Source organism: Cervus canadensis, chromosome 16, assembly GCF_019320065.1.
Source record: "Cervus canadensis isolate Bull #8, Minnesota chromosome 16, ASM1932006v1, whole genome shotgun sequence".
NCBI classification, from domain to species: domain Eukaryota; kingdom Metazoa; phylum Chordata; class Mammalia; order Artiodactyla; family Cervidae; genus Cervus; species Cervus canadensis.
The window spans coordinates 38965276-38987977 of NC_057401.1; the positions used below are offsets into that span (position 1 = coordinate 38965276).

At 42.8% G+C, this 22702-nt stretch overlaps 1 protein-coding gene across 2 annotated transcripts in view; it reads right to left on the bottom strand.

The window, feature by feature from the left end:
* Positions 1-632: 632 nt before the first annotated feature.
* Positions 633-22702, bottom strand: part of NPR3 (natriuretic peptide receptor 3) — a 72157-nt gene continuing 50087 nt past the window's right edge. Inside the window, exons 4-8 of one of the 2 annotated variants that reach the window (XM_043488404.1) lie at positions 16131-16266; positions 8881-8975; positions 6968-7103; positions 3897-3984; positions 633-2891 (exon numbers count right to left, since the gene is read on the bottom strand). In XM_043488404.1, the coding sequence (XP_043344339.1) occupies positions 2780-2891; positions 3897-3984; positions 6968-7103; positions 8881-8975; positions 16131-16266 (567 nt within the window). In that variant the 3' untranslated portion in view covers positions 633-2779. The remainder of the gene's footprint in view (positions 2892-3896; positions 3985-6967; positions 7104-8880; positions 8976-16130; positions 16267-22702) is intronic. The other variant, XM_043488405.1, reaches the window with a different exon arrangement.

Here is a 22702-nt window from a genome sequence, read left to right on the forward strand (position 1 = left end):
TCATAATATTAAGTTTACTACTATTCTTCTATCTGAAATAGAAATAAAAGATATCTGCTTTAAAAATACTAGAGTTGTTATATTCAAATATTTTTTTATATTGATCCCTAATATAATTCCACAGTAAAAGAGAACATATTCTGCATGATTTCAATATCTCTAGACCATCAAATTTTTGCACCTGGTCTCATGTCCCTGGCTGTGTTCCAATGTCTCCTAGTATATAGTCTATGGGAACTTGAATAGAATTTGCATCCTACTGTTGTGTGAAAATTGTATAAATCCTAATTATGTAGAATTGGTTTATAGTGCTTTTCAGGTCTACTATATCCGCCTACTTCTCTGTATATTCATTCTATTAATTTTTGAGAATTTATATTGAAACTCCAACTAAAAATCTTAATTTATCTACTTAAAAAATAATTGTAACATATAGTGGAACTACATGTAACTTTGTTCTGTATTTTCCAAGTCACCTATAAATATGTTATCATGCTTTCATAATTTAAAAAATGAAAAAAATTAGAGTTAATCACCCCCTATAAAAATTCTAGAAAGGTTAGAAATGTTTCCACCCAAAGGCTGCAACCAGGTAGAGCATTTTTTTCCCTGTAATAAGTACATAGGCTAAGATTTAAATGTTTTTTTACAAATACAAGATAATAGAAAATGAGTACTTCTAAAATATATGGAAAATACCACTGAAAAATAAAAATAGAGAGAAATAAACTCTCAATTCACAAAAATAAGACAGATGCAACCCTTCCATTCTGTTCTCATGCTGAGCAGTCCTGAGATGTTACACACTTTGCTTTCCTGGATTTCACTTCCCAAGCTCTCTTCCTATGTTAGAATTTCTGGAGCTGGCCTCTCTTGCCTTCTTTTTCCCTCCTGTTTTGATTTCAGCACTTTTTCCACTGCACTCAGCATGGAGAGCTACAACATAGCTCTTTCAGTTGATCAGAGTACATCCTTTTATCATGTTCTCCAGCTGCATGAATTCCATTTTTAAACAATATAGGGGAAATGTGCCTTATACGGAAATAATCCATTCACTGTGACTAGCTGAAATAGAAGAGACGGACGCCCCGAGGGAAGCAAGCTCAGGCCAACTTCCAGGACACGCAGCTCTCACATGCCCTACCTCCACCTCCATTACCAGAGTAAACCACAACTTCCATCACTACCTAGGAATGGCTCCAATTTCTATATCCCCTTATTTTCTTAAACTGTCCTATTTTCCTCCTGTTAGATGGTAACATTAAGATAATCTTTAACACTATTTTCCAGATGCTCAAAACATTATTGAGGAAAGACCTTCATGACATCATTATAAGATAGTACACTGATCTGGCAACTTCCCATTCTTCCCTCACTGTCTGTTTTCTCCACAAATTATACATAAAAGTGGCAACCTAAGCTCAAACCTATACACAGAGTACTACGTGCAAAGTTGAGATTTGGTAAATAATTATTCAACCTTGCCCAATTCCTGATATCCACACCCAACCCCTGTGACACAAGTTATTAGTGGATGACTGCAAAGTTCTGTGGAGTTTGCTAAAAGGGAACATAGTAGCTGTTTAGATTCCCTCTTTTAACAAAAATCATAATTGTCAATTTTGGTTAAATGTCACTTATTAAATTATCATTTCTATGTTTACTGCCAAGTTCTAACTCTCTATAAAGTTCTTCTTGAGAAAAAAAAGGTTGCCTCCCTTTATAAAACCTGACTTAATTCTAATAAATTTCATCCTTGATCCTGATACTCGTCATTTGGCCAGAACTGGAAGGAGACTATCCCTAAAATAGCTTGCATTTAAAACACGTAAATTGATGTTTTCCTGTAGAGTCTACAATCTGAATACATTTCTAGATCTCTGTAGTTAAAGCAGCAATTCGTATTGGGCTATGGCCACAGGGAAGAGGGAAACAGGGAGAAAAAAAGAGAGGCATCTTTCATCATTATTGGTTTGCTGTACACATTACCCATGTTTTTAAAATATAAGTGAAATTTAATCTTCAAAATGAAAAAATAGACACATTTTCTAATAGCAAAATATAAGATTAAAATACTTGAAAAATAAAATGTTAGCATGAAATAGGGCTTTTTTATATTTTTAAAAAATGAAATATTTTAGATTTGCTTTTTCTGCATGAATCCTCTTATCTCATTCATAGTTACAACTTTTCAGAGTAGCTCTTACAAGACACTGAAAGAGGTGGGGGAAATTATTTTTCAAGATAAAGTCAGGACCTGAATGCATACATCAGATAGAGCAGTCCTTGACCTCCGATCCCTCCACTAGCCCTAGAGAGAGGAATGATGCATTTCCAACCTTGAGGTTTTTCATTACATTTTCTTCTTCTTGGTGTTAAATTCTTTTCAATAATATTCTACATGTAAAAATTATTTTATTCTAGCTATAAAACATCTCACTTAAGTAAAACACATTTTATAACCTTGTATAAATGCCCCCAAATGCCATCAAGATATGGAGACCTCAGACTTTCAGAACATAAATCTAATCATATGCCCTTGAAACAGTATCAACATTTAGCAGTGATGCTATATTCTTGTATTTGTTTGTCATGAGATGAGAGGCCAGCAGGCATATGGTGATTAATAATAGTTCCTGAGCTTCTAAAGAAATTTTATAACAAAATGACTAACTGCTTAAAAGAATGAGTTTTTCAAGAGCGCCCCTTCTGTTCCATTGATGTCTTTCATCCCATCTATCTCCTTAAAGAATCTCAAGCCAAAAGAACAGGCTTCCTTTTAAGCCACCGAAAAGTGGGATCTGATGGAATCTTCCCGTAACTCCCGATGTTTTCCAACGTTGCTTTCTTCTTGCTGGTTTCGCCTCTCAATGGTTATTCTGTATTTCTTCCTGGGTAGAGGGAAAGTGAATGTAGTAATAAAACCTCACTTGGCTACAAAATACTATGGTTTCTCTTACAAAGAATGCCCTCAAGGGACGTCTGGGTTTGGGTTGATAAATGAGAAGTGACAGAATATGAAGCCCTGGTCAGAGATTAAAGTGGGATGCCCCAAGGCGTACTGCCCTTATTCAAGGAGGAAAATTGGCCTGCTTCCCCAATACCACAGAACAAGCCTTTCCGTTCTTCCCTGGGTGCCTCGCGGGTTAAGTCCTGTCTGTTCTGCCACATTACTCCCCCCAGCTCCCAAGATATGCCATAGATAAAGATCAGATGAAGTATACAGGAATGCAATTGTTCCCACAAAGAGTCATACATACCCAGAGTTACATTGCCATGCAGAAATGAAAAAATCACGGTCCAATGACTTAATAAGCCGCAAACTCGACCCCCAAAGATTACAAAGGAATGGACAGCCCTCAAGAGGTGAAACTATCAGTATCTTGAACACACATAAATATTACAAGTTTATAAGACTCAGGGCTTAACCACAGTGGTCACGAAGCATATGGGCTCTCAAAGACTGAGCACAGACCTCCTGAGAGTGTGGACTGCTCAGAGTCACTTCCCTCTCTCCAAAAGGTGAACTCACCACCTATTTCTGAATTGGAGGAAGCCTGAGACTGGGGAAGTTGATTTCCCCTTTGTCCAGATTCTGTCTCCACTTATGCATGTGGTGGGTGGGAGGAATTCAGGTCAGAATATTTGTGAGCAAAAGACTGCAATAGCTCTGTGGCCCACAGTGGGATACAGTAGAAACCATGACCCACTGCCTGGTATGCTAACCCCCTGACCACCAAACCAGAGTCACACCAACGGAAGGTTTAGCTCTTTTTACTACCTTGCTTTTTGGGTAAGAGCAAGATATGGACAAGTCACAAGGAGGATCATGCAAAGGCAAATGACAAAGGCAATTAAGGAGAGTAAATTTTAAAACTTTATAAAGCAGTCCTAACCTGAAGAAGTAGAAGGCCATTAGCAAACCAGCTCCTAGTAAGGCCCCCACCACAATTCCTGTCACTGCTGATTCTTCTAGGCCACCTGCTTGAAAAAGAAACATAGATAATCTGAGTTCATTTTGAAAAACAGCTAGAAATGCCTCACTCTGACTTTTCATTTGTTGAAAATTTTCACTCATTAGAAGATATTTCGTGGTTTACCACTTGAAGCAAATTTTCCAATTTTCCTTTTTTTTTTAAGAAATTTTTTCTAGGCAATCCTGTTCATTGTTGTGGTGGTGGTGGTGGTCGTATTGGTGGTGGTGGTGGTGGTCATGGTCACAGTGGTGGTGGTTATGGTCGTGGTGGTGGTGGTGGTGGTCACGGTCATGGTAGCAATGGCGGTCATGGTGGTGGTGGTCGTGGTCATGGTGTTGGTGGTGGTCATGGTGGTGGCAGTGGTGGTAGTTGTGGTCATGGTGGTCGTGGTCGTGGTGGTGGTGGCGGTCATGGTGGTGGCAGTGGTGACAGTGATGGCGCGGTGGTGTTGGTCACAGTCATGGTAGCAATGGTGGTCATGGTAGTGGTGGTCGTGGTGGTGGTGGTGGTCATGGTGGTGGTGGTGGTGGTCATGGTGGTGGCAGTGGTGGTAGTTGTGGTCATGGTGGTGGTGGTGGTGGTCATGGTGGTCGTGGTGGTGGTCATGGTGGTGGTGGTGGCAATGGTGGTCATGGTGGTGGTGGTCATGGTCATGGTAGCAATGGTGGTCATGGAAGCAATGGTGGTTATGGTGGTGGTGGTGGTCTTGGTCATGGTGGTGGTGGTGGTCATGGTGGTGGCAGTGGTGATAGTTGTGGTCATGGTGGTGGTGGTGGTGATAGTTGTGGTCATGGTGGTGGTGGTGGTGGTGGCAATGGTGGTCATGGTGGTGGTGGTGATCATGGTCATGGTAGCAATGGTGGTCATGGAAGCAATGGTGGTCATGGTGGTGGTGGTGGTCTTGGTCGCGGTGGTGGTGGTAGTGATGGTGGTGGTGATGGTGGAGATGGTGGTGATGGCAGTGGTCGTGGTGGTGGTGGTGGTGGTGATTTTGTTTGGGTTTCTTTTTTTACCAAGTGCAAAACTTAAAAGCACTTAAGAAAATACTAGATGAACAAATTGTTACAAAAACAGTGAGCACAATGGGAACAGAGCAGGTTCAAGAAGGATTTGAGGACAACTGGAAACTGAAGTTTTCAGATCTACACACATACTTTTGAGTTTCCAGCCAGAGAGGACAACCACCTGGACCGTGGGACTGAGCCGGCTCTTCTCATTTTCACAGATGGATGGTGACACTTCCGAGTGCTGGGAGATTTGGTGAAAAATCTATTGGGTTAATGTTCTGTTTTTAGATGTTCTCTCACTAAAACCAGAGTTTCATGTCAAAATGTCTTATATAGCTTTGTGAAAATGTAACAATTTGAAACAATCAAGTTCTGTAGTGTCCCAGATATTACATAAAAATGATAAATAGCTAGCTTGTGTAGAAGGAGTTTAGGACACAGTCTTTAACACATTCTTGTATTTAATCCTCAAAGCATTCCTGAGAGTTGGGTACATTTCTTTCATTTTACTTATGAGAAAACTGAGGTTTAAAGAAATGAAGAAATGATCCTGAGGTCACAGTGAGTGAACATGATGGGATTTCAAATCCAGGCCCAATAACTCCAGAGACTGTGTTTTTAATATATTTATGCCTTTCCACTTATTGCATATACATAGATACATCGCAGTTTGAAGACTGTTCCCAAAACATAAGGAGCACACATGAGTGAATGAGTGAGTGCGTGAGTGAGTGAGAATGAGTGAGTGACTGAATGAGTGAGTGAGTGAAAGTCGCTCAGTCATGTCCAACTCTTTGTGACCCCATGGACTGTAGTCTGCCAGGCTCCTCTGTCCATGAGGATTCAACAGGCATGAATACTAGAGTGGGTTACCATGCCCTCCTCCAGGGGAACTTCCCGACCCAGGGACCAAACCCAGGTCTCCATCATCACAGGCAGATTCTTTACTGTCCGAGCCCCCAGATATTAAAGTGAACCACTTCCTTAAAAGGTTGATACTCACTTAATTCTCTCTCCCACTTTGATTATCAAAGGATCTTTCTAGAGCAATGATTTCCAACCACATTCCTGTTTGTAAGCTTCTTATAAGAACCTCCACTTGCCTCTACATTTATGACAAGGCTGCTCATAAATAACATATTTTATACTTACTTGCTAATTTGTAAATTTTTAGGTGTCTAAGGAACATTGGTCACGTATGGATGTGAGAGTTGGACTGTGAAGAAAGCTGAGCACCGAAAAATTGATGCTTTTGAACTATGGTGTTGGAGAAGACTCTTGAGAGTCCCTTGGACTGCAAGGAGATCCAACCAGTCCATCCTGAAGGAGATCAGTCCTGGGCATTCATTGGAAGGACTGATGCTGAAGCTGAAACTCCAATACTTTGTCCACCTCATGCGGAGTTGACTCGTTGGAAAAGACCCTGATGCTGGGAGGGATTGGGGGCAGGAGAAGGGAACAACAGAGGATGAGATGGCTGGATGGTATCACCGACTCAATGGGCATGAGTTTGAGTAAACTCTGGGAGTTTGTGACGGACAGGGAGGTCTGGCGTGCTGCAATTCATGGGGTCGCAAAGAGTCGGACACGACTGAGCGACTGAACTGAACTGAAGGAACATTATTTGGTTCTGGGTGGGTAAGAGAATAAACACAAACTTTGAAACAATAGATGAATAGTGAGTGTCATTTAGTATTTGATATTTTAATTTTCCCTAAAAGTTTAAAACCTCAAATACCAAGAGATTATAGTAAGAGATGTAAAAATAGGAAGATGCCATCTACCATATTGGAAAAGGATAGAAGAGAAGAAGAACCTGGAAGCCTCTGATGAAGGTGGATGCTGGTTTGTGAACTATTGCCGTGGGTTTTTCCACATCAGAGACAGCAATCTGCTCTTTCAGAACAGGAGCTCCTAAATGACCCCTGTGTTATTACGGATACTGCAGATGAAACACAGAGTGAATTAAGTCTCTAAACTTACATGCTTTGCAAGGAGAGCTGTTCGTGTGTTCCACCATTCTGGTTTCATCTATTCTCAGTTTTAAAGGTCCCCAAGGATATTTGACATTTGGCCGCATTTCAAAACGACCTTCTTTTCCAAAGTAATCACCAATAACCTATATGAAAGAAAAAAAAAATGCACAAACTGAAAGGTGAAGTTCTCTGTTTGCAAAGGAGGCCCAGAGTAGGCCCCCAGACCCTCCAGGCTGACTACAATAATGTGTTTCTGAAATCTTTGTAAATCAAGGTGCCAACAGTGCTTGTAAAGTGAGCATAATTTAGGAAGCATGGGCTCCCCATGGAGGGGAAGGTGGTTATACAGAAAGCAGTAACCTCGGAAGGTATGGCTTTCCCCTTGCTCCGGGGAGAGTGCTGCCCCTCCCGCCTGCAGGTCAGCCATCTGTCAAGACCCAGTTCGTTCCAGGAAGAAGGAGGTCACGACCCATCTTATTCCCAGGCTAAGCAGGCCTCACGCTGCTCAGTGAGCTTGACACAGAATTCAAGCCTCAGAGAGCCTCTTTAGGAACCTTCCACTTCACCTTCCTCTGGTTAGAAGGCTCTTCTCCATCTTGACTTTGAGAGTTACCTTCTCCTCTCTGTTGAATACATCCTATTTGCACCCCACCTCCAAGCTGAACTCTTTTCAGTTAGTTCCTGTGATCCCTGAAAAATCAGTATTCTTTTATGGCTCAGTTCAAGGGTTACCCTCAGCTTCTGGTTTAAACAACTGTTTCATCAGCTCCCGATCCCTGATCTAGCGCTACCTTCGCACCCAGGTTCACAGGATCCACTTCCCTACTGTCTCGACAGCGGCACCCTGCCTCTGGGGGACGGTGACACCCCCTGCCTTCTCTCTCCTGAAAGAGGCCCCACAGGCTCTCATGTTGGAATGAAAAGAATTCTAGATAATCACCAAACTCCAACAATCACTGATATGTACTGAGCACATACCAAGTACTTTACACATATTCATGCTTGAGTCCTCACCATGACCCTCTCTATTATAGACTATTACTAGCCACCTTCTATAGAGGAGAGACTGGAATGAATATACATGAGACTCGACCATCGAGGGTAAAAAATCTTATAGCAAAGGTAACCAATACAGATCCTGGTGGCCTGGCCCCTCCCACAGAGGCCAGGGCCGTGTGGACAAAGAGAAGAACAGCCAAGTCCTTCATGCCAGGTCACATGAAGTATGACAGCAGTCATCAACCCTGGGTGAGAGCCATCAGAGAATTAAAGAAGGAACTGCATCATCTGACCTCAAACACGGTGTATTCACATCCTCTTTATTTATATATTTATCATACAAAATTTATATAATACTTCTCCAAGTTCCATTTCACCTGGTGTTCATGACCACATGTGAGGTCAGCAAGGGACATGTGACGATCTCCTTGTTACGGCCGAGGAAGCTGAGGCAGAGAGCTCGTACCCCAGTAAGTGTCAAAGACTCATCTCTATGTCCTTTTCTTCTAGTGATGCTATCCTGAAACTCCATCATCCTTTTAAATACTAATGCATGGTCCAGTTTGTAACCACCTCTTGCCAAAAAAAAAATTTTTTTTTTCAAATTTTAAGGGAGGAAATATACAAATTCACTTTTAGTCTCTCATCCAGTGATGCTGTTCTGCATCTTAGGACTGAAGTGTGATTCTCGGCCACTTGATAGGAAGGATGTCCCCACTTAGGATAAACAAGGAACCACTTCCTGAAGCCTTCCCTGATACGCTCAGCCAGAAGGAAGTCCCCTCACTTGGAAACTCCTGGTGTTCAGCTCATTTTTATTTGGAGGCTGCTTTGGGGGCAGCTGTTTGGACACCAGGACAAATACATTCCTTGGAATCTCAACAAGCAGAGGAGGCTGGGGTGGAGGTCCCATCTGCTTACCTCCTGGGTGCCCGCTTCTGTGTCCGTCATGGCAATTACGGAGAAATCCCCATACCGGTCTCCGTTGGCATCTATGGACACCTGCCCAGCAATACCTAGAAGATGAGATGCAAGGAGCTCCAGTTGGTTATTTAAAATACCTCTGTCCGCCAACAAAAACAAGAAAATGAATTGACAGGATTTTTTCAACAAACTCATGCCACAGGGAATCTCATCAGACTCGGAGCATTTTTGTTGGCATTTGGAAAGACATTGTAATTTCATCTGTGTCTGCATTCCTAAATTCTTAACATTTCTCCATTTAAAAATGAAAAGAAAAAGAAACAAATGACCTTTTTTGGGGAATATGTTAAAGAAAAAAAAAAAGGCTAAGGCTAATCCTGAAAGCAGTATGCTTATCCCATAGTTTTGTATTAATTTTTTTTAGTGAAGAGTAAGAAGAGGAGTTGTAGCACATTCCTAGACTTGTCATGGGTTCATGTTATCACTGGACAAACATTATAAAGGAAAACCTGTTTCAGGGCCAGGATTCAGTGAATGTGCTTCCGTGTGCACTCCTCGAATGCACAGGAGAGCAGAGGGCCTGCTTCACAGGTCATGGAAGCCAAGAACCAAAGAAGAGCTAGTTTATCCCACTTGTGTTCATGCATTCATTCTTTGAGGGGCTGTATCTTTGTTTTCCAGTTTAATTGAGATGTAATCGACATATCTCACTGTGTAAGTTTCAAGAGTCCAGCATAAAGATTTGACATAAATATTGTGAAATGAGTTTAGTTAACACTCATCATCTCCTATAGATACAGTAAATCATTCACTGTTTATCCAGCAATTACTAGGGGCTGAATTCAATACTGCAGCAGAGGCAAAGATGAACCGGATACAATGTCTGCTCAAGAGAAAAGCAGCCTGGACTAGGAATTTATCTTGTTGGCACGGGAATCTGACCACCTGCATCTGAATCCCAGCTTTCACATTTCCTAGCTCTGTGACCTTGGGCAAGGATTTAGACCTCTGAGCCCCAGTCTCCAGAACTGTAAAGAAAGCAGGATAGTACCTCTCTGCCAAGAGGCTGCTGAAAAGATTAAGGGAGCTAACACAGGTAAAGTACTTGTGGGTTTCAGAGAAGTCGGTTGTTTTCTTCTTTTGTTATTACTATCACTATGCCTGGAATCTGGGAGAGGACCTAGGATGGTATCCACACCACTCAAGGGACGGGCAGGAACATCTAGCTGGAGACTCGCAGAGGATCCAGTAGAAGAGCAGGCCTTTAGTAGGTATGTTGGTGAAGCCTCTGATTTGGACAAGCAGCCAGCAGGGTATGGGAGTGTTCTAGGTAGAAAGGCAGCCTTGTGAGTATTTACAAAGGCACAAAAGCTGAAAGGAATCAAGGGGACAGGGAGGTTTGGAGGGAGGTGGCCCATGTGGATGGAAGGGAACAGTGAGGTGCAAACCTGGAGCAAGGAGGCCAGAGCGTGGAGGGCCGGGAGTGCCACATGAAGTGTTAGGTTTGCTTGGGCTAGCAATGGTGGCTTATAGCAGCTAATCAATGAGAGCAAACATGTAAATCATTAGCTGATATTAAAAATGTCTATTGTCATTTTCCTTAACTAAGTAAGAGAATATATGTGTCAGCCACATCCTAAGTATTTGTTTTCTTTCATTTTAAACTGTGGCAGAGTTCAGTATAGTTCTTAATTGGGGTCTCTATTGATTTGGTTCTCACCGGAAATAAAATGAACGTCTGGGGAAAGGAGTCCCAAGGGAAAGTTCCATCCTCTAGTGTGGTTTGGAGAGAGCAAGTATTTGGGTTTGCTCTCCTCTGGGTTGTGGTTTGAAGGCCCTCTGATTTTTCCAGACTTTGGTCTACTTTGCCGGAAACAGAATGGAGCTACTATTCATCCTAATTTTTTTTTTTTTTGTCTTCTTAATAGAGACTGCTTACAGAGGATACACGTGTCTCAAGCTAGCTTATCCTTGACAGTCTACACAACTTTTAAGTAATAAATGTCACTGAAAAATAGATACAGATGTATCTCCAAACATACTAGCTGTCCAGAACATCTGCCGTTGTGTTTGGAGGTGTTTATGATGGTGTGTTCTGCTAAGTGTTTTGCAGAGTATTTTATAAGACAAGGTGGCCCTAGTAATCCAAGACCTCATTACACTTTAAGCTATTACAGTTCTGCCAAGAAATGGGGTGTGAACCCTCAGGGTGGCCAATTAGCAAGTGAGACTTCACCTGAGACTATTATACCTAAGGTGAGAGTGTCAGGCTCACAGAAGAATTTTCCTGTACATAAGTAATTAGACTTTCTACCCTCCTTTCTATTGGCCTGCAGTGGAGCTCGGGGTTTGAGCCACAGTCCTATTTACCTTGTCACCCTGACCTCTCCCACAGCGAGGAAATTCAGCTTCTTCCCAGGCCATTTATTGAAAGTCTTGAGAGTCGGTCATAAGTTTCACGGTTATAAAATCCAAATTTGTCAAATAACATCCAGAGTATTTTTCCCTTGACAACTCAGTGGTCACTTACAGCAACTATTAAAATTTTAATTGTTTTTAATTTTAGAATGGTTAGGGATTTTTTTTTATAGTTCTTTGGGGGTTTACCCTCAGGTTGATCGTTGTTTAGCAAATAGAACAAGCTCCCCAAACAATTCAAGGTCAACACTTAACTTGGCTTCAGTTATCTTTACATTGGACAGATGAGATTCTAAGTTTGGACTGAACTATACAGTTGATTATTCTGGGACTCATTTAATATTGCCTGTGTAGACCCAGCTCTAGAATGGAAGCCTCAGATTGGCCCACAGGAAAATTTAGTCCATGACCTCTATGCAAAACTGAGTTCCAGCCATCGTGGGCACCTGCCCTTCCCTTAACAACCTCCCTTGGAAGACCAGGAGCAAATGACCACACCATGCAGAGAGGAAGAGTTAGGAACGGGATGTGGCCTACCAAGGTTGTATCCACATATGCCAGTTCTCAGGGCATGGGACATAACTTCTGGGAAATCTGATTCTGTCCTAATATGACCCCTGACTGATCCCATTTGACTTCAGCTCCTCAGCTAAAGCTGTCAGAGGTCGAGCAAGACAACCCTGAAGGGTTATTTGATTTGTTCCTGTCCTACAATCTGTTCAAAGTTAAAGCAGATGCCACTCTGGGTTAGAGTAAGCTGTGGCATCTACTAAAACCAGCAAGGAGAAATGAAACCCACCAACTGTCACCACAGCTGCCGTCCAGACAATTCTCGCTGGAACCTGACCCCTCTGTACCATCTTACCCTTTCTAATGACCAAGGACAAGGTGAGGCAGTGGGTAGAGGAGAGTCCTAAGTGAGAAAAACAGTACATGCCCCGAATCTAGTCTTGGTAAGGCAGAAAGGCACAGCCCCAGTACATTCAAGGGCTCAAATTGTTGGCATGATGCAGAGCTCAAAGGGCCTTTGTCCGTCATCAGCTGAGCCAACCCCTCTTGATACAGGTGACCAAGGAGAAAACCAAAGGACTGAGGTGACAGTCAGTGGCTAGGATGCTGGTTTTCTGACCTGGTGAGTGACCTGTATGTCAGTGGTCCTCAGATGATATCCATCAGCATTGTTGTTCAGTTGCTAAGTCATGTCTGACTCTTTGTGACCCCGTGAACCGCAGCACAGTAGGATTCCCTGTCCTTCACTATCTTCCTGAGTTTGCTCAAACTCGTGTCCATTGAGTCAGTGATGCCACCCAACCATCTCATCCTCTGTCACCCCCCTCTCCTCTTGCCATCCAATCTTTCCCAGCATCAGGATCTTTTCCAATGAGTTGGCTCCTCACATCAGGTGGTCAAAGTATTGGAGCTTCAGCATCAGTCCTTCCAATGAATATTCAGGGTTGATTTCCTTTAGGATTGACTGGTTTGATCTCCGTGCTGTCCAAGGGACTCTCAAGAGTCTTCTCCAGCACCACAATTTGAAAGCATCAATTCTTCAGTGTTCAGCCTTCTTTATGGTCCAGCTTTCACATCTGTACACACTCTATAGTTTATTTTCTACACGGATCCCAGAGGGCTCCCTTTTAAAGATTCAAGACAGATCATGTTTCCTTGACACCATCTGGTGGCTTCCATCTCGTTCAAGGTTCTCAATGCAGCTTCCATGCCCACAAGGTCTGGTCCACTTCACACTGTCTCTGGCTCACTTCACACTGCAACTCCCATACTGCTTTAGCCACACAGGCCCACAGGCTGTTCCCAGGGCATTCACCACTGTCCCCCAGCTACACTCAGGGTCTCTGTGTTTGCTGCTGTCTCTGGACTATCCTCTCCTAAATAGCTGCATCATATATCTCAGTTCCCTGAGGTCTGTACCCAACTGCCACTTATCAGAGAAACCTTTGCTGAACTCTATTTAAATTAGTAGCCCTACTATACCCCTCCCATCACTTTCTATCCCCCTTAACCTGATTCACTTCCCAGCCCCTGAAGTAGTGTATTTATTCCACAGAAGCTCAGCTGATTTCAAGGAACATCTTTAATTACTGCTGAGTTATCAGCCCCTTAACCCAGCGCCTGGCACATAGAAAGTACTCAAGAATACCTGATGAATGAATGAATGAGTGAGTTGAATATGAAGTTGATGTCCCCAGGGCTCCAGCAACTGGGTGTTCTAATATTGAGTCTCATGCTCATTTTTGACTGATGGCAGGTCAGGAAGCAACAGTTAGAACTGGACATGGACCAACAGACTGGTTCCAAATAGGAAAAGGAGTACGTCAAGGCTGTATATTGTCACCCTGCTTATTTAACTTATATGCAGAGTACATCATGAGAAATGCTGGGCTGGAGGAAGCACAAGATTGGATCAAGATTGCTGGGAGAAATATCAGTGACCTCAGATATGCAGATGACACCAACCTTATGCCAGAAAGTGAATAAGAACTAAAGAGCCTCTTGATGAAAGTGAAAGAGGAGAGTGAAAAAGTTGTCTTAAAGCTCAACATTCAGAAAACTAAGATCATGGCATCTAGTCCCACCACTTCATGGCAAATAGATGGGGAAACAGTGGAAACAGTGGAAACAGTGGCTGACTTTGTTTTGGGGGGTTCCCAAATCACTGCAGATGGTGATTGCAGCCATGAAATTAAAAGACGCTTACTCCTTGGAAGGAAAGTTAGACCAACCTAGATAGCACATTAAAAAGCAGAGACATTACTTTGCCAACATAGGTCCATCTAGTCAAGGCTATGGTTTTTCCAGTAGTCATGTATGGATGTGAGAGTTGAACTATAAAGAAAGCTGAGCGCAGAAGAATTGATGCTTTTGAACTGTGGTATGGAGAAGACTCTTGAGAGTCCCTTGGACAGCAAGGAGATCCAACCAGTCCTCGGTGTTCATTGGAAGGACTGATGTTGAAGCTGAAACTCAAATATTTTGACCACTTGATGCAAAGAGCAGACTCATTTGAAAAGACCCTGATGTTGGGAAAGATTGAGGGCAGGAGGAGAAGGGGATGACAGAGGATGAGATGGTTAGATGGCATCACTGACTCAATGGACATGAGTTTGGGTAAACTCCGGGAGTTGGTGATGGACAGGGAGGCCTGGTGTGCTGCAGTTCATGGGGTTGCAAAGAGCTGGACACGACTGAGCGACTGAACTGAACTGACATGAGAGGAAACTAGTATTTTATACACCATTAGCAAGAATATGGACTAGTAGACCTTTCTGGAAGTTCTTTGGCAATATCTAATGTACTTTGCCTTTTTATACAGTTCATGGGGTTCTCACAGCAAGTGTACTTCAGTGGTTTGCCATTCCCTCCTCCAGGAGAAGGGGACAACAGAGGATGAGATGGTTGGATAACATCACTGATTCAATGGACAAGAACTTGGGCAAACTCTGGGTGATGGTGAGGGATAGGGAACTCTGGCATGCTGCAGTCCATAGGGTCACAAAGAGTTGGACACAACTTAGTGACTGAACAACAACGCACTTTAAAAGGCACCAATATAATTTTGGACCCAGATAAGCCACGACTAAGAATGTTCCCTATTGGATGTACTCACAGAAATTCATCAAGATGTGTAACCTCATGATAGCATTTTGCACAATAGAAAAAACTAGATAACTGAAGTGTCCATCAATAGGAGACTGGGTAAAGAAATCCTTGTACAGCCAAACAATGGAAAAACGTGGAACCATCATTTTAAAATGTGCTGAATTTATGAGTGCTCATATGGAAAATTCTTTTGCTTGACATACAAGTGAAAAAGCTAAGATAAGGAATGGCATTTCTAGTATGACCCTTTTGTGTAAATTTTTTAGATAAGATATACAAATGCATATGTGCTGGCAGAAGGCACAGAATATTTTTAGGCTGAATCATAGGAAATTTTTAATAGCCATTACATTGGGGAGAGGGGACTAGGGTGGAAAGGAAAACTTTCACTTTTCATTTTGTACATTTTTGTAGTGTTTAACTTTCCAGCCAAGAATAGTCTCATTCTTGCACAATCTTTAAATGTCAACAAAATTGCTTGAGTGAGGAGATGACATGCCATTTCTTTTGTTGTTGTTCTTATATTTCCTCTGTTCTTAGGAAAGCAACAACCAGTATTCACCATTTTGAAAATTACAAGCAGAGAGCTCAACTGGACCTGCTCATCATCTCAAACCTCCAGATGTTTTGAACAGAGGAAAGTGTATTGGGGATAATTTCTTCTAAAACTGATCACAGAACTCTTCACAAACTGATTGCTGTGAATGAGGCTTATGACAAGTTTAAAGAAGCCTAGGGGCTTCCCAGGTGACACTAGTGGTAAAGAGGTAAAGAACCCACCAATCAATGCAGGAGAGACAAGAGACTGGGATTCCATCCCTGGGTCAGGAAGATCTCCTGGAGAAGGGCATGGCAACCCACTTCAGTATTCTTGCCTAGAAAATCCTATGGACAGAGAAGCTGGACAGGCTACAGTCCAGGGGTTGCAAAGAGTCAGACATGACTGAAGTGACTTAGCACAAAATTGTTGCCATCAGGAGACAAGGTGCTTCCTATTTCAGTGGGACTCTTTCAAAGCACTTTCATAAGCTTTATCTCATTTAATTTTCACAAGCCTGTGAAGTAGGTTGATCATGACTTATTATCCTTTTATAGCTGAGAAAACTAAGACACTGGCAAGGTCCCATAGTTGTAAGAGAGAAAAACAGAACCAGAAAAAAAGCAACTTGATCAGCAGCAGAACGCTATTACCTTGTAGACTGAATCCTCACCTTCAAATGTTCGGTTCCAAGTCTGCTGGATAATTTTCCCTCCATCCTTCTTACTATAACCAGCTCTGAGTACTTCACGTAAAGCCAGGACGTAGAGGAGGATGGCATCATGGAATCCTTCAACAAACATGTTCACCTGGAAAGGAAAGCCCGGGGGGGTGAGCCCAGACACCACATGACTCACATTCAGGAATAATGTGAGCGAATACAAATGGTTAACAGGTTAGGCTTGAGGCCCGTGGCAATGGCAGAAGTGTGCAGAAGAGCAACTAACAAAGAAAAGTCTACAATTTTCCTGGCACCGGCTGATGTTATTTCCCAATTTGAGAATTTGGAGAAAAGACAAGATTTTACCGGAGTTAAGAAAAATGCACCTGTGGGCCAGGTTAAGCATTCCAGGTGCAAACGGCCTTTGCCCACAGATACCTCTGCATACATGCCCTCTACTTCCCACATCTGCTCTCTACCTGAAGCCATCTCCCCACTGAGGTCTTCACCCTCATCCACCCGAGCTCTCCATGCTCTGAATGTGGAGCAGAACTGAAAGGACAGTAGGGATCCATTCATTCATACTCAAATACTACCAACTGCCTAGTTGAGGAGCACAGATGCCTAAGCGTGCAAAGAGGAGTGGGTGTGGCTATCCCCTCTCTGTCCTCTCTTCTATCAGATCAGCATATCAGTTTCTCGCTCTAATTTGTGTTTTGAGTAGTTCCAGTGCGTCTGAGTCCTCCCTACTTCCGGCCCCTGCCAAACTCCAAGGACAAGAGCGGAAACAGGCTGTTGGTTTATCTCGGTTGAATCCTGGCTCAAGTAAGATAGCCTTTGTGCTCAGCAACGTACAACTTCATGTGAAATTGGAGAAGTCACTTAATCTTTCTGAGCCTGTTTCCTTCTATAAGCACCGTTATAGAGCAAGTTCTGATGCCACATTTAAACCCATTAATGTTCAATGAAGATGAAATGAGCAAATACAATCTTGAAGGAGTTACAGATTCTGTAGAAGAGTACCCTCAAATTCCAGCCTTCTTATTTCAGAAGACAGGGTCAAGAAAGGAATTCCATGCAGCAGGGTGAATTGGGTATCCCACAGACAACCTCAGGGAGGCCCCGTCAGGGGCATTCCTGCCCCATCCCTAGAAAAAGACCCCAGAGGAAGAGAGCCAGCTGGTTCAAACACACGAACATTCACAGAAGACATAGCTCAACATCCAGTTCTTCTCAGCCTCATCCCACTCTGAAGGACTAAGTCCTATATGCATCGCAGAAACAAATATTTCAGAATTGCCAAAGCTGAGTGCTGCTGCTGAGAGGCAGGCTAGAATAATGCTTAAACAGCCTGGGCTCACACCCAGCTCTGCCACTTCCTGGCTGTTTCTGCACCACCCTGGGTCTCAGTTTTCCCCATCTGGAAAATGAGGAAGATAGCCACAGCTATCTCAAGGGGCTGTTGTCATTTTAAATGAATTAGCAGATATAAAATCTGTAAACATCAGCACTCACTGTTACCTTTTGTTCTTATCATTTGGAGACAGAGAATTATAAACCTAGGGATCTTGCTAGGCTTCTAATTCCTAATAGCAATGTTCAGAAAATAAGTGATCTACTTACTGTTACAGCATATCTTACTGACCCACTTTCATGGAAACTACGGCTTCCTGTTCATGCTTTCATATCCCAAACAGGGATCTTCCACGATGTCTCATCCTTAATTCCACCCAAGTATGATGAGTGCAGCTGGTCAGTTTTACTGACCCCCTGGGAGAGGCGGAGGATGGACAAGTAGAGTTTACGGGACAGCTCTCACTTAGCCACTATACCCAAAGATTAATCCAAGCCTTGACAGGTTGCCTGATCTCTTTAATCTTCAATTTCCTTATCGATTAAGTGAGAGTTTAGTATCAACTTATCTCCTAGAGCTCTTCTGGGGATTAAATGAACAAGTGTGTGTAAAATATCTACAACAGTTCTTGGGACCGTGAAAGAAAATGGTAGACACTGGCTGTATTGCTTAGCCATCAAGCTAAAGTCTCAGAGTCATTATTTTTTTAGGCAAAGCAGAATGGTGTAGAAATAACACCTACTAGTCAAAGATAATTTTCTGCTGATTTGGCTGTGCTAATTCAATTTTCCAAAGGAATGAAATTTTCACTTAGCCCACGGAGTCATTATGGCCTGAGAAAGTAAGTATGCTGATGAGTTCATGAGTGGACTTGAGCTGTATGATTTAATCCTCAAGCTACAATAAAAAAATATTTTTTCAAAAGATCTTTCTTCTCTTTGACAATTACATAAAAATCACCCAGCTATAGTGAGAAGAATCACAGAATGGTGGAATATGGTGAATGTAAGGTGCTTTTAAAAAGCTCTGATCTAATCGACTCCTTACTTTGAGGACCTAAAGAGCATCACTCTCTCTCTCTCTCAACCTTCTAGCACTCTGGAAGCTTTCCCTCTATATTCCTTGTTCTGCGAGCCTAAGACAGTCTCCACACAGACTGTAAAGTATCAGCTGCTAGACATCACCCGTCCACTTCTCCCTCTCCTCCTCCTTCTCAAAATCCTAACCCCAGGCCACCATGCTGCCACTGGCCACCCAAAGCACTAGAATGGGAAGAACAATGATTTGACTGAAAAACATGAACTTGGATTACTTCCGTCCTAACAGGTTTAAGGGCTTCCCTGGTGGCTCAGACAGTGAAGAATCTGCCTGCAATGTGAGAGACTCGGGTTCGATCCCTGCGTTAGGAAGATCCCCTGGAGAAGGGAGTGGCAACCCACTCCAGTATTCTTGCCTGGAGAACTTCATGGACAGAGGAGCCTGGCAAGCTACAGTCCATGGGGTCACAAAGATTCGGACACACTGCGTGACTAATACACACAGACACACACGTGGGCACACACACACACACACACACACAGGTTTAATGGTAGAAGAGACTAGACAGGCTCTGAACACATGTCTGAAAACTCATTTTCTCTCAATTTGCAAATAAATTGCAAAACTTACCCTCTTTCCTCGCCAAGTAGTTGAGTGTCTCCCTCTCCTGCCAAAATTAGCAGAAGAGCTGCTGGCCCCCCATGAGGTTCGCTCACACCCCCACCCACTGCGGGGGAGGTTTCATCACACCTACCTCATAGGACCTCAAGCCAGAAGCAAAGCCCCAGAGACCATCTTTTCTTAAGGAGAAACATTCTCACATCCACACGTGTTTTTTAATGAGAGGAAAGCCCATTAGCACATTATAGCCACTGTAAATTGGAAGTGCAAATTTTTGTAAAAAGCAAGGGAGAAAAATAAATCCAGAGTATTAAGTAGCTTTTGGAACACTTTCCACTGGACTTCCAGGCTGAAAGGCTTTAAAAAGGTTATCTGATCTGCCCCCTGCCTCTAGTCAGAACAACACCCAAACCTTAAAATCCTGACTGACAGAGCATGCTGTCATTACCAACAGAAGAAAATAGGATTCCCTCTTCTGACTGACCTGTTCTTATATTAAGCCTCATTTCTAGCCAGGGCTTCCCTGGTGGCTCAGACAGTAAAGAATCAGCCTGCAATGCGGGAGACCCAGTTTTGATCCCTGGGTCGGGAAGATCCCCTGGAGAAGGAAACAGCTACCCACTCCAGTATTCTTGCCTGGAGAATCCCATGGACAGAGGAGTCTAGCATGCTACAGTCCATGGGGTTGAAAAGAGTCAGACCCAACTGTGCGACTAACACACTTTCACTTTCACTTTCCAGCAAGAAAGAAGCCTTCACTAAATTTGTGAATGTAGCCATTCCCCTGCTGGACACCAAATGGAGTTAAGAGAACCATACAGTCCATGATCCCTAGGAGTCTACAGTCTCCACTACCCAGCACTACCACTCCCCATGGGTATGTAGATGGATTCCACACAAGGCAACTGTGAAGTTAACCCCCAACAGGGACCAGCTCCAGGGTAACAATGATTTTCTTTTATCATTCAAACAAGATGATCATCATTCACCATCTTTCATTCATTCTGGGGAGGTTGCCAGAACAAGGAAGCATGCTCTCCCTTCATTTCATCTCAATTCCCTTGATTTTATCCTCTGGAGTTGGGCTATTCCATGTAAAAGAAAGCCATTTTTGCCTTTGACTTTTCTCTCTGATAGTACCTGTTAGCCATGTCTATCTGCTAATGTGGTTTCTTTTTACTTCTCCATCATGGGGAAGGCAGAATAGAAATCTAGTTCTTTTTCAAAGTGGACTCACAGGTATAGAGAACAAACTAGTGGTTACCAGTGGGGAGAAGAAGGGAAGGAGAAGCAATATAGAGGATTAAGCAGTACAAACTATCAGATATGGAATCAGCTACAAGGATATATTGTACAACATGGGGGATATAGCCAATATTTTATAATAACTACAAATGAACTAAAGTTTTAAAAATCATGAACCATTATATTGACACCAGTAACTCATGTAACATTGTACATTAGCTATACTTCAATTTAAAAAAAAGAGGCAGAGTTCTTTTTAAACTGAGCATAAAGAGTTGCCATTTCTAACATGGCTCCTATCTATAACAGTGAGCAGAGTCTTTTCTCACTTCTTTTTGGGGGAGACAAATTCATAGGTGAATTCCTCAGTGGCTATGTTCCAAACAAGTCAGCAGAGAATGCTACATGCCTCAGCTGTTCTGTAAAGTGAGAATAAATAGCCTGGCAGTATCTGGCTCTCAGCATTGTCTAGATATCCAAGAAAGCCTGTAAAGCTCTCAGATGGGGGCTACCGGGAGAAACCTACCAAAGCTGAGTACCTCAGGGCTTGGCTCATGGAATCCACATGAACTCAAGTATTCATCAAGTGAATCTACCTTCCTCACCACAAATCAATGGTTCCCAGTGCAAATGAGGAAAGTGGAGGGTGCTGGGCAGCATTTTTCAAGTCTTTTTAAAAAAAGGTGACCTTTTAACCTCTCCTTCAGTCAAAGAGGCAGTCAGAGACAAAGACTTTTTTTAATACTTTTTTAAACTATTCTTTTACTGAAGGATAATTGCTTTACAATATTGTGTTGGTTTCTGCCATACATCAACATGAATCCGCCATAGGGATACCTATGTCCTGGTATTGGAGGAAATTCTTGAGAGTCCCTTGGACTGAAAGGAGATCAAACCAGTCAATCCTAAAGGAAATCAGTCCTGAATATTCATTGGAAGGACTGATGCTGAAGCTGAAACTCCAATACTTTGGCCAGCTGATGCAATGAACCAACTCATTGGAAAAGACCCTGATGCTGAGAAAGACTGAAGGCAGGAGAAGAAAGGGATGACAGAGGATGAGCTGGTTGGATGGCATCACCAACTCGGATATGAGTTTAAGCAAGCTCTGGGAGTTGGTGATGGAAAGGGAAGCCTGGCATGCTGCAGTCCTTGGGTTCACAAAGAGTCGGACATGACTGAGCAACTGAACTGAACTGATACCTATGTCCCCTCCCTCTTGAATCTCCCTCTCACCTCCCACAGCATCGCATGCCTCTAGGTTGTCACAGAGCCTCGGTTTGAGTTCCCTGCATCAAACAGCAAATGCCCACTGGCTAACTGTTTTACATATGGTAGTATATATGTTTCCATGCTACTCTCTCCATTCATCCCACCTTCTCTTTCCCTCCCCCCATCTCATGTCCATAAGTCTGTCCTCTATGTCTGCATCTCCATGGCTGCCCTGCAAATGGGTTCATCAGTACCATCTTTCGAGAGTCCCTATATATGTGTTAAAATATGCTATTTGTTTTCTCTTTCTGAGTTACTTCACTCTGTATAATAGGCTCTAAGTTCATCTACCTCATTAGCACTGACTCAGATGTGTTCCTTTTTAGGGTTGAGTAATATTCCATTGTGTATATATACAACAGCTTCTGTATGCAGTCATCAGGGACAGGGACACTTTGATGGAAGGTAAATAAGAGGAGAAATGGCCCAGGACCTGCTTCTCTCTATCACAGCAAGAACAATGGCAGCTTCATCTGGAATGATGAGAAACAAGACCCTGAAGGTGAACCTTGTCCTGCCCTCCTAGGCCACTGGATGAGAAGAAATCGGCCTGGGCATGCTGCATGGGGAGGTCAAAGGTTAAAAGATATTAGGCATTTGATGAACACTATGCACGTGACCTCCATACAAGAAACATATAGATACTATCTGTTTTTATGCAATTTTCTTTAAATCATAAAATTAAAAATCTACAATATAGGGTAACAAATCAAGTGATATCACAAATTCTTCAACATCAAAAGAGGAGTTCTCACTCTTACTGGCAGACACCCCCAACATCTGCTCTTTTCTATTGGGCGTGCCTTCATGGAATTCATACTTGGTCACTTGCTGTCTGATTTTAGCCTTGAGGAAACTGAAGCTGAAAACCTTCCTCCCTATCCTGGTGAACTCTGAAGAACACTATCCTAGTGCAAAGGGCAAATGGCCTTCTCACTGTCAGACAGCAGATTCAGGAGGGAGCCAGGGTCCAGCCCTATGCTTAGCCAAAGAACCACCATACCCCCTGGCAGACTTCTTTGGGATGGAAGTGGACCCTAAGTTGATAAATGAC